Source organism: Oncorhynchus clarkii, chromosome 12, assembly GCF_045791955.1.
Source record: "Oncorhynchus clarkii lewisi isolate Uvic-CL-2024 chromosome 12, UVic_Ocla_1.0, whole genome shotgun sequence".
In the NCBI taxonomy this organism is placed as follows: domain Eukaryota; kingdom Metazoa; phylum Chordata; class Actinopteri; order Salmoniformes; family Salmonidae; genus Oncorhynchus; species Oncorhynchus clarkii.
The window spans coordinates 18,339,670-18,350,721 of NC_092158.1; the positions used below are offsets into that span (position 1 = coordinate 18,339,670).

General features: G+C 43.4%; 1 protein-coding gene across 1 annotated transcript; it reads right to left on the minus strand.

Moving 5' to 3' along the window:
- Window positions 1–1,859: 1,859 nt before the first annotated feature.
- On the minus strand, window positions 1,860–10,035 carry LOC139421891 (B-cell CLL/lymphoma 7 protein family member A-like). The gene is made up of 6 exons (XM_071173024.1): window positions 9,869–10,035; window positions 8,416–8,500; window positions 7,623–7,707; window positions 7,223–7,366; window positions 4,631–4,731; window positions 1,860–4,416 (listed from the first exon to the last, which is right to left on the minus strand). Exons 1-6 carry the CDS (start codon window positions 9,958–9,960, stop codon window positions 4,342–4,344), a joined length of 582 nt encoding a protein of 193 aa, XP_071029125.1. The 5' UTR covers window positions 9,961–10,035; the 3' UTR covers window positions 1,860–4,341.
- Between the last annotated feature and the right edge of the window lie 1,017 nt (window positions 10,036–11,052).

Genomic DNA, 11,052 nt, shown 5'->3' on the forward strand with positions numbered 1-11,052 from the left:
AATATAATCGGTGTGGTGCCTGTTAATTTATCATTGAATCACAGCCTACTTCGCCAAACGGGTGATTAAACAAGCGCAAAAGAAGCACTGTCGTTGCACCAATGTGTACCCAACCATAAACATCATCGTCCTTCTTAAAATCAATACACAAGTATATATTTTTAAACCTGCATATTTAGTTAATATTGCCTGCTAACATTAATTTATTTTAACTATGGAAATTGTGTCATCAGTTTGGGCCACCTGGCTCGTTGCGAACTGTGTGAAGACCATTTATTCCTAACAAATACCGTAATTAATTTGCCAGAATTGTACATAATTATAATTTAAGGTTGTACAATGTAACAGCAATATTTAGACTTAGGGATGCCATCCGTTAGATAAAATATGGAATGGTTCCGTATTTCACTGAAATAATAAACTTTTTGTTTTCTAAATTTGTTAAGGGAATTTTTATCAATGATGACTAATTATGTATACATTTCAATCAGGACTGACTAATCCGAATACTAATATGTTACTATACATGTACTAATCAGAATACTAAATGTTACTGTATATGTATGAATTTTCTTATCTGATCCCAGTACTGAAGTGAATGTGGTCAAGAGTTTAGTAACAATGACGGTCTGTTCATTGGTACAAATGAATCAGACTGGCTAGAATGCTTATCTACACAAGAAAACCTTGAATCGTAAATCATATTAAATTGGTAGGGAGACGGATGTGGGAAGGCTTGAGACACAGCCTTGGTACTGGAACGGAGGTGCGTGAACGTGGGCAAAAGTTAGAACAATGACAGTCTGTTTCTTTGTACAAATGAATGAACTATCTCCAGACTGTCTAGAATTCTTATCTACACTGACTGACCTTGGCTCTAGGCGAGGAGGGAAGGCTTGAGAACTATAGGGCCTTTCTACCAGTGTCAAGAAGAGATGGAACATTTAGAAAACGCTGACGTCATTTTCAGTTTATAATCTGTGGTAAAATGTGTATGAACTCAGTACTCTCTTGAATTAAAGGCTGTTACTTGACTTTTAAGACTGGGGCTCTGTCCATTCCTATAAAATAAGGGTCATACAAATCCTTATGCATTGACAGAGTGTTTCATTTTGATTGGGAATTAAAACAGAGGAATTAAATTCCTTCAACAAAATTATAGTTTCCGGATTTGACCATATTAATGACCTAAGGCTCGTATTTCTGTGTGTTATTATGTTATAATTAAGTCTATGATTTGATATTTGATAGAGCAGTCTGACTGAGTGGTGGTAGGCAGCAGGAGGCTCGTAAGCGTTCATTCAAACAGCACTTTCGTGCATTTGCTAGCAGCTCTTCGCTGTGCTTGAAGCATTGAGCGGTTTATGACTTCAAGCCTATCAACTCCCAAGATTAGGCTGGTGTAATCGATGTGAAATAGCTAGCCAGTTAGCAGGGTGCGCGCTAATAGCGCTTCAATCGGTGATGTCACTCGCTCTGAGACCTTGAAGTAGTTCTCCTTGCTCTGCAAGGGCCACGGCTTTTGTGGAGCGATGGGTAACAATGCTTCGAGGGTGGCTGTTGTCGATGTGTTCCTGGTTCGAGTCCAGGTAGGGGCGAGGAGAGGGACGGAAGCTATACTGTTACACTGGCAATACTAAAGTGCCTATAAAAACATCAATAGTCAAAGGTATAGAGAGAAATAGTCCTATAATAACTACAACCTAAAACTTCTTACCTGGGAATATTGAAGACTCGTGATAAAAGGAACCACCAGCTTTCATATGTTCTGAGCAAGGAACTTAAACGTTAGCTTTTTTACATGGCACACTTTTACTTCCTTCTCCAACACTTTGTTTTGTATTATTTAAACCAAATTGAACGTTTCATTATTTATTTGAGGCTAAATTGATTTTATTGATGTATTACACTGCTCAAAAATATAAAGGGAACACTTATACAACACAATGTAACTCCAAGTCAATCACACTTCTGTGAAATCAAACTGTCCACTTAGGAAGCAACACTGATTGACAATACATTTCACATGCTGTTGTGCAAATGGAATAGACAACAGGTGGAAATTATAGGCAATTAGCAAGACACCCCCAATAAAGGAGTGGTTCTGTAGGTGATAACCACAGACCACTTCTCAGTTCCTATGCTTCCTGGCTGATGTTTTGGTCACTTTTGAATGCTGGCGGTGCTTTCACTCTAGTGGTAGCATGAGACAGAGTCTACAACCCACACAAGTGGCTCAGGTAGTGCGGCTCATCCAGGATGGCACATCAATGCAAGCTGTGGCAAGATGGTTTGCTGTGTCTGTCAGCGTAGTGTCCAGAGCATGGAGGCACTACCAGGAGACAGGCCAGTACATCAGGAGACGTGGAGGAGGCCGTAGGAGGGAAACAACCCAGCAGCAGGACCGCTACCTCCGTATTTGTGCAAGGAGGAGCAGGAGGAGCACTGCCAGAGCCCTGCAAAATGACCTCCAGCAGGCCACAAATGTGCATGTGTCTGCTCAAACGGTCAGAAACAGACTCCATGAGGGTGGTATGAGGGCCCGACGTCCACAGGTGGGGGTTGTGCTTACAGCCCAACACCGTGCAGGACGTTTGGCATTTGCCAGAGAACACCAAGATTGGCAAATTCGCCACTGGCGCCCTGTGCTCTTCACAGATGAAAGCAAGTTCACACTGAGCACGTGACAGACGTGACAGTCTGGAGACGCTGTGGAGAACGTTCTGCTGCCTGCAACATCCTCCAGCATGACCGGTTTGGCGGTGGGTCAGTCATGGTGTGGGGTGGCATTTCTTTGGGGGGCCGCACAGCCCTCCATGTGCTCGCCAGAGGTAGCCTGACTGCCATTAGGTACCGAGATGAGATCCTCAGACCCCTTGTGAGACCATATGCTGGTGCGGTTGGCCCTGGGTTCCTCCTAATGCAAGACAATGCTAGACCTCATGTGGCTGGAGTGTGTCAGCAGTTCCTGCAAGAGGAAGGCATTGATGCTATGGACTGGCCTGCCCGTTTCCCAGACCTGAATCCAATTGAGCACATCTGGGACATCATGTCTCGCTCCATCCACCAACGCCACGTTGCACCACAGACTGTCCAGGAGTTAGCGGATGCTTTAGTCCAGGTCTGGGAGGAGATCCCTCAGGAGACCATCCGCCACCTCATCAGGAGCATGCCCAGGCGTTGTAGGGAGGTCATACAGGCACGTGGAGGCCACACACACTACTGAGCCTCATTTTGACTTGTTTTAAGGACATTACATCAAAGTTGGATCAGCCTGTAGTGTGGTTTTCCACCTTAATTTTGAGTGTGACTCCAAATCCAGACCTCCAAGGATTGATAAATTTGATTTCCATTGATAATTTTTGTGTGATTTTGTTGTCAGCACATTCAACTATGTAAAGAAAAAAGTATTTAATAAGAATATTTCATTCATTCAGATCTAGGATGTGTTATTTTAGTGTTCCCTTTATTTTTTTGAGCAGTGTATGTTAAGTTAAAATAAGTGTTCATTCAGTATTGCTGTAGTTGTCATTATTACAAATAAATAAATACATTGTAAAAAATTTAAATAGTCCGATTAATCGGTATCGGCTTTTTTTGGACCTCTAATAAATCGGTATTGGCCTTGAAAAATCATAATCGGTCAACCTCTAATACAAACCCCCCAAAAATCAATTTTAATTCCAGGTTATAAGGCAACAAAATAGGAAAAATGCCAAGGGGGTGAATACTTTCACAAGCCATTTTGTAAAAAAAAGACACAAATCCACACCCAGTACAGCAGCAGTAAAACCACGGTGTGTTGTTTGTGTGACATTATATCTTAGCAGTGCATTGACCCTCCTGAGCTAAAAAAAACAACCCCAAAACTAAACGTAACAACTGGAAACTGACCTAAACAAACACTGTATCAACCAGAGGTGAGTTAGGGGGAGGTTTGACGTGGCTCTTGGGTTAGAATATGCCCTTAAGGCGTCAGCATGCTTCAGTTCGGCTGGTGCTTAGCCAAACTCGGCTAGCCAAACAGAACAAGTGTGCTTGCATACTCCCTTAAAAGACCTTTGCTTAAAAAAAACGAGAAAAAGCGTCAATAGCAGTTTGTCCATTTTGAGACGCCGTAGTGTTTTTCTCTTCTGGGCTGAGCTGAGCACACTGCGCAACCCCTGGTCATGGAGGAGATAACAGGCTGGATCACAGAGCTATTCTTGGCATTAGTGAGTGTGGAAGAAGAGAAGAGGGGCTCAGTGAAGGGAGGTAAAGTCCTTTCTCCCTCTGCTCAGAGGAGTGTTAGGGGCTACGTGGGGGAGGAAGAGGATAGAGAGAAGAAAGGATGCAGTGTGACTATTTCTCCTCGTAGTCCTGAGATGGAGACTCCTGCTTGTTCTTCTTACTGCGAGGAGCCTCTTCCTCCGGATCCTGCCAACAAACAGACGAACATACAAACACAACCATATCTGAGGAAACCAATTTGTCCATTTATTCAATTAAAAATGTGGATGGGATAAAAAGAGATTAAGGAGGCTTTGATTTTTAAGGAGGCCCTCATGCCACTCATATGCTTTGTGGAGGAAGAGTAGAATATAGAGTACCAGACTGGCCAGGGTATATGGTAGAATATAGAGTAGAGTACCAGAGTGGCTTTGCGGCTGTCTGAGGTGTCCTTTTCTCCCGAGGAAGTCTGGCTGCTGTCTCTCTTGTCCCTCTGTCCTCTCTCTGATGGGTTGCTCTTCACTGCACCAAACACACAATACACACCATATTAAATACCTATTAAACCAGTCACTGTCAGATCTTCAACTGTTGAATGACTGTCTGTAAATCTGCATTGCTTGCTGTTTGGGGTTTTAGGTTGGGTTTCTGTATAGCACTTTGTGACATCTTCTGGTGTAAGGGCTTTAGAAATACATTTGATTTGTATATTTGAACATCAATTAGTATTGGTATTTTGGTATGATCCCCATTAGCTGTTGCTACTGATCCCCAAAAGCAGCAGCTACTCTTCCCGGGGTCCACAAAGAACATTAAAACATGACATAATAGAGAACATTAATAGACATCATCTCAAGAACTGAACTACATAAAAAAAAGCCACATGTAGCCTACATATCATTATATACACACAAACTATCTCGGTCAAATAGGTTTGCTGTTCACTTGAGCAATATGGAGATGGAATGGAGTTCCATGCAATAATGGCTCTATATGATATTGTACACTTTTTTGAGTTTGTTCTGGATTTGGGGGCTGTAAAAAGACCCCTGGTGGCATGTCTGGTGGGGTAAGTGTGTGTGTCAGAGCTGTGTGTAAGCTATGCAAACAATTTGGGATTTTCAACACATACATTTTTCTTATAAAAATAAGTGATGCTGTCAGTCTCTCCTCAACTCTTTGCCAAGAGAGACTGTCATGTATAGTATTTACATCAGCCCTCTGTTTACAATGAAGAGCAAGACGTGCCACTCTGTTCTGGGCCAGCTGCAGCTTAACTAGGTCTTTCCTTGCAGCACTCGACCACACAACTGGACAATAATCAAGATTAGACAAAACTAGAGCCTGCAGGACTTGCTTTTTGGAGTGTGGTGTCAAAAAAAGCAGAGCATCTCTTTATTACTGATAGACCTCTTACCATCTTTACAACCATTGAATCTATATGTTTTGACCATGACAGTTTACAATATAAGGTAAGGCCAAGTAATTTAGTCTCCTCAGCTTGTTCAACAGCCACACCATTCATTACCAGATTCTGAGGTCTAGAACGTAGGGAATGATTTGTACCAAATACAATGCTCTTAGTTTTAGATATTCAGGACTGGCCACCAATTCCAAAACAGACTGTAACTCTTTCTTAAGAGTTTCAGTGACTTCATTAGCTGTGGTTGCTGATGTGTATATGGTTTAATCAACCGCATACGTGGACACACATGCTTTGTTCAATGCCAGTGGCAGGTCATTGGTAAAAATAGAAAAGAGTAGAGGGCCCAGAGAGCTGCCCTGCGGTACACCACAATTTGCATGTTTGACGTTATAGAAGCTTCCATTATTTGAGTTATATTAGATAGATATCTCTGAATCCTCGATATGGCAGAGGTTGAAAAGCCATAACACATGCGTTTTTTCAACAACAGGTTATGGTCAATAATATCAAAGGCTACACTGACATCTAACTGTACAGCCCCACAAACGTATTATTATCAATTTCTTTCAAACAATCATCAGTAATTTGTGTCAGTGCAGTGCATATTGAGTGCCCTTCTCTATAAGCATGGTGAAAGCCTGTTGTTAAATTGTTTACAGAGAAATAGCATTGTATTTGGTCAAACACAATTTTTTCCCAAAGGTTTGCTAAGAGCTGGCAGCAAGTTTATGTTTCTGCTGTTAGAACCAGTAAAGGCCGCTACCAAAGGCCCAGATAAATCATGCATTATTTCTGTAACAAGACCTACTGTTGAGTGTTCATGTTTACACTTTTATTTGCTACTTGTAAACAACTCAAGTCAAGGGCAACTGTAACAGATTAATGCTCCTGTGTGATGATATGGAGTAATTACTTGTGCTCAGATAAAAAGGCATGTCTGGGAGAGAGTAATAAATATAGGCATACTTGAAAGAGAGAGGTAGAGAGAGGGGGGGGGGTAGAGAAAGAGAGGGCTATAGAGAGATAGAGGGGGTAGAGAGAGAGAGAGAAAAAGAGAGGGGGAGAGAGAGAAAAAGAGAGGGCGTAGAGAGAGAGAGAGAGAAAGAGTGATGGGGTAGAGAGAGAAAAGGAGAGGGGGAGAGAGAGAGAGACAAAAAGAGAGAGAGAGGGGTAGAAAGAGAAAAAGAGTGAAAGAGGGGATAAAGAGAGAGTTCTATTTTGTACCATGCTGAGAGAGGTCTCTTGTTAGCAGGGGTGCAGATGGAGGGTTGGCAGTTGAAGCCTCGAGGGTCTGGTCACAGCTGCACTCCCTCTCTCTCTCAGCGGGATAGAAAAGATAACCCTTTCTCCTTCTCTCCCACAGTCTCCCAGCGTGATGAGCCTCTGAGTACAGCCCTGTAACTTCAGGCCTAACGACTGGAGCTCTCCAGCTAACCAAACAGCAATTGAAGAAACACTAAACCCTACCACAGGGTTCACGCATCCAGTTCTATTAAAAGTGTATGGATGGGCCACTACAGGAGGGGATTTCAGACTGGGAATTTGAGTGTGATTCCCCATGTTGGTGGTAGTGGTAGTGTGTCTCACCCCTCTTGCAGTCAGGGCTCTGGTCGCTCTTGGCCTCACTGTTGTCGCCATGGGATACGGTGGTGGGTTCGGGGGCTGGGCTAGTGCTGGTTTCCTGTTTGACGGGGGAGGATTCAGCGATAGAACTCTGGTTACTGTTGTCGTCTGAGAAAAAGAAGGGGAGAGGGAAGAAGACAGAATGTTTTTACATTTGTTTAACCTTTAACTCCATCATGGGTCCACAAGGCATACACACTGACCCACACACTGCACGTTAAGCGTCCTACAGAGTTCAAAGCAGCAGAGCCGTGTTATTTACTTTGAGATATGGCGGCCACTAGATAACAGCCAATTAAATATGTAATAATGGACCGTTTGTCAGAGTTTCGCAGCTATGGACTCTGAATTGAGCTTTACCCACCATTCATGTCCATCATCCCAGGAGAAGAGCTGTTCTCTGGTGTGGTCAATTCTGACCCATACTTCTCATCCTTCCCCTTCTTCTTCTGCAAGACAACAGACAGGGGCAGAAATACTGTTTACATACAACACAATGACGTGACATGAGTTTGAGATGCTGAGAGAATTCTATAAAAGAACTAGACACTGAACTTGAATGAGTCTGTGGTGTGTGTGGTCGGCTGTGGTGTGGTGGGCTGTGGTGTGGTGGGCTGTGGTGTGGTGGTGTGTGTGTGGGCTGTGGTGTGGTGGTGTGTGTGGTGGGCTGGTGTGTGTGGTGGGCTGTGGTGTGGTGGTGGGCTGTGGTTTGGTGATGTGTGTGGTGGGCTGTGGTGTGGTGGTGGGCTGTGGTGTGGTGGTGGGCTGTGGTGTGGTGGTGTGTGTGGTGGGCTGTGGTGTGGTGGGCTGTGGTTTGGTGGTGTGTGTGGTGGGCTGTGGTGTGGTGGGCTGTGGTGTGGTGGTGTGTGTGGTGGGCTGTGGTGTGGTGGTGTGTGTGGTGGGCTGTGGTTTGGTGGTGTGTGTGGTGGGCTGTGGTGTGGTGGTGTGTGTGGTGGGCTGTGGTGTGGTGGTGTGTGTGTGGGCTGTGGTGTGGTATGGTGGTGTGTGTGGTGGGCTGTGGTTTGGTGGTGTGTGTGGTGGGCTGTGGTGTGGTGGTGTGTGTGTGGGCTGTGGTGTGGTATGGTGGTGTGTGTGGTGGGCTGTGGTTTGGTGGTGTGTGTGGTGGGCTGTGGTGTGGTGGGCTGTGTATTATGTACTTCATCTGCTGTTTTGGGCTCAGTCACTGGAACCCACTTGAAGATCCTCAGGGATGTGTCTCCAACTGTCACCCATTTCTTCTCCCTGGTAGAGAGAGACGCACGCACACACACAATTATTTAAATGGTTCAATTCGATTCGCATTCAATGTTCCTTTAGTGATAACAGCTCTCTCAGGGCATCCCACAAAACACAATACAGACTAAGTTCAGTCGGAAATAAACAACAATATGGAGAGGAGACAGTCCCAGACTTTTGTTATAGAATAACATAGTTCCTATCACTCCTGGTTTAAACCCGAGTAGCGCAGCAGTCTAAGGCACTTCATCTCAGTGCTAGAGGCGCCACTACAGACCCCGGTTCGATTCCAGGCTGTATCACAACCGGCCGTGATTGGGAGTCCCATAGGGCGGCGCACAATTGGCCCAGCGTCATCCGGGTTTGGCCCGGAGTAGGCAGTCATTGTAAATATGAATTTGTTAACTGACTTGCCTAGTTAAATAAAAGGTAAAAAAATAGGACTTTTCGCATTATAATAATAAAATAGTATTACATTTTTGCAATAGCAAACGTGATCCAATACAAATGTGGGCCTATTACAATTGAAAATCTAAATAGTTTTGATTCAAGGGGTACAAGTAAACATATCCATATGAAAGCAAACTGAAGTAAGCTATTAGATTTTGTTTACATTCTTTCCATTTCGAAAGTTTCCTGACTGTAATTTGCAAATGACCTTAAAAAATGTCCTATCTTTTCAATTATTTTGCAGAATTACTCTATTTCATGGAGACATGGGTGCAGAATCTCAATTTTAATTCATAAAACGAATCCACTGGTGAAAATAAATGTTGCCTTGATATAAAGTTCATAAACATAATTTTGAAATAAAATGTAAAAAATTCCAGTGTTATTTCTATTTGTAAAACCCTGAGACTGACTGCTTGTTCAGCAATCCAGTAGTTCTACGCTCTCCCTCTCCCAGACCCCACCGCGCAATCTCTGTTCGACCTAAAGGGCGACCCAAAGCGCTTAATTTAAAACTCCAGACTGTCTAAAAACTACTCCGGCTCTAGAGCGCACTTGTCATAGTCCTGAAGTGTGTTAATGAATGATTTGCGTCGAGCCAGTGTTCTGTCGGCTCTCTCCCTCTGCCACTACAGCAGCTAGGAGAAAGGAATGGCTTCATGTGACTGCAACGAAATGGCTTCTGGGTTTAACCCACATTAAACCTTGGTGGGAAATTCTCTAGAATAATAGGGATCTCGGTTTGTAGGCTACTCGATATACGTAGCCACGCACACCACGAGTGCGCCCTGCGCACATGAGTAGAGATGCTGTCCTAAATCCCATATTTCAATCGCATGCTCATTCGTTCAATTTCCCTCTCAAAACAGGCAAGGCTTTTTCTCATGTTTGGTAACGAATGGTGTTTTTCCCCTCTTGTCTTACCATTTCCGTACTTTCTCAATCGCGGCCATAACCCGCTTGATGTCATCTTTCGCCCTGCTTCGAGTCTCGGCTCGTACCGACCTGCCCGACATTGCCGCGGTTGGAAGGCTTGGAAATATTTTAAAGCTCGCCGGCAGTTCTGACACAATGCAAACACACCGTACAGAGCGCACAGAGGAGCCAGCGCGCTTGCGCCAAGTGGAGAGGAGCGAGTAGGGCCCGCTGCAGAGATGCGCCTTGTTTCCCCGCAGTAATACAGACAGCAGAACAAAGCCACACAAACTCAACTATGGAAAACCTTGCCTGAAGAGTCTGAATAATATTATAGGTAAAACAAAGGGTCATTATTTTTTTGCACGATAGTACTCGTGGCAAAAGTGACAATTTATATGATTACGCCCATTAAACAGCCTACATTTACGTTTATATTAGGCTACTTCTAAACAAAATAAAATGTTGGGTTTCTCTTATGCTTACAATTATGTTTTGATTCTAGCTTGAACAGTTGCTAAGATTAGATTTGTTTGTGGTCTTTAATAAATAACTATTTTGGATGCAGTAGTTGTACGCTAGAATGCTAACGCTCATTGATATAGGCTGTAGCAAACGCTAGCTAAAGTTTTTTTAAATTATTATACAGTGCATTCGGAAAAGTATTCAAACCCCTTGACTATTTCCATACATTGTTACATTACAGCCTTATTCTAAAATGGATAAAACAATGTATCAATCTACACAGATATCCCATAATGACAGCAAGAACAGGTTTCTTGAAATTTGTGGAAGTATTATTATTTTTTTAAATAACCTTAGTTACATAAGTATTAAGACCCTTTGCTATGAGAATTCAAATTGAGCTCAGGTGCATCCTGTTTCCATTAATCATCCTTGAGATGTTTCTACAACTTAATTGTCGTCCACCTGTGGTAAATTCAATTGATTGGACATGCTTTGGAAAGGCACACACACACACCTGTCTATATAAGGCCCTACAGTTGACAGTGCATGTCAGAGAAAAAACCAAGCCATGGGGTTGAAGGAATTGTCTGTAGAGCTCCAAGATAGGATTGTGTCGAGGCACAGATCCGGGGAAGGGTACCCAAAACTTTCTGTAGCATTAAAGGTCCAAGAAAACAGTGGTCTCCATCATTCTTAAATGGAAGAAGTTTGGAACCACCAAGACT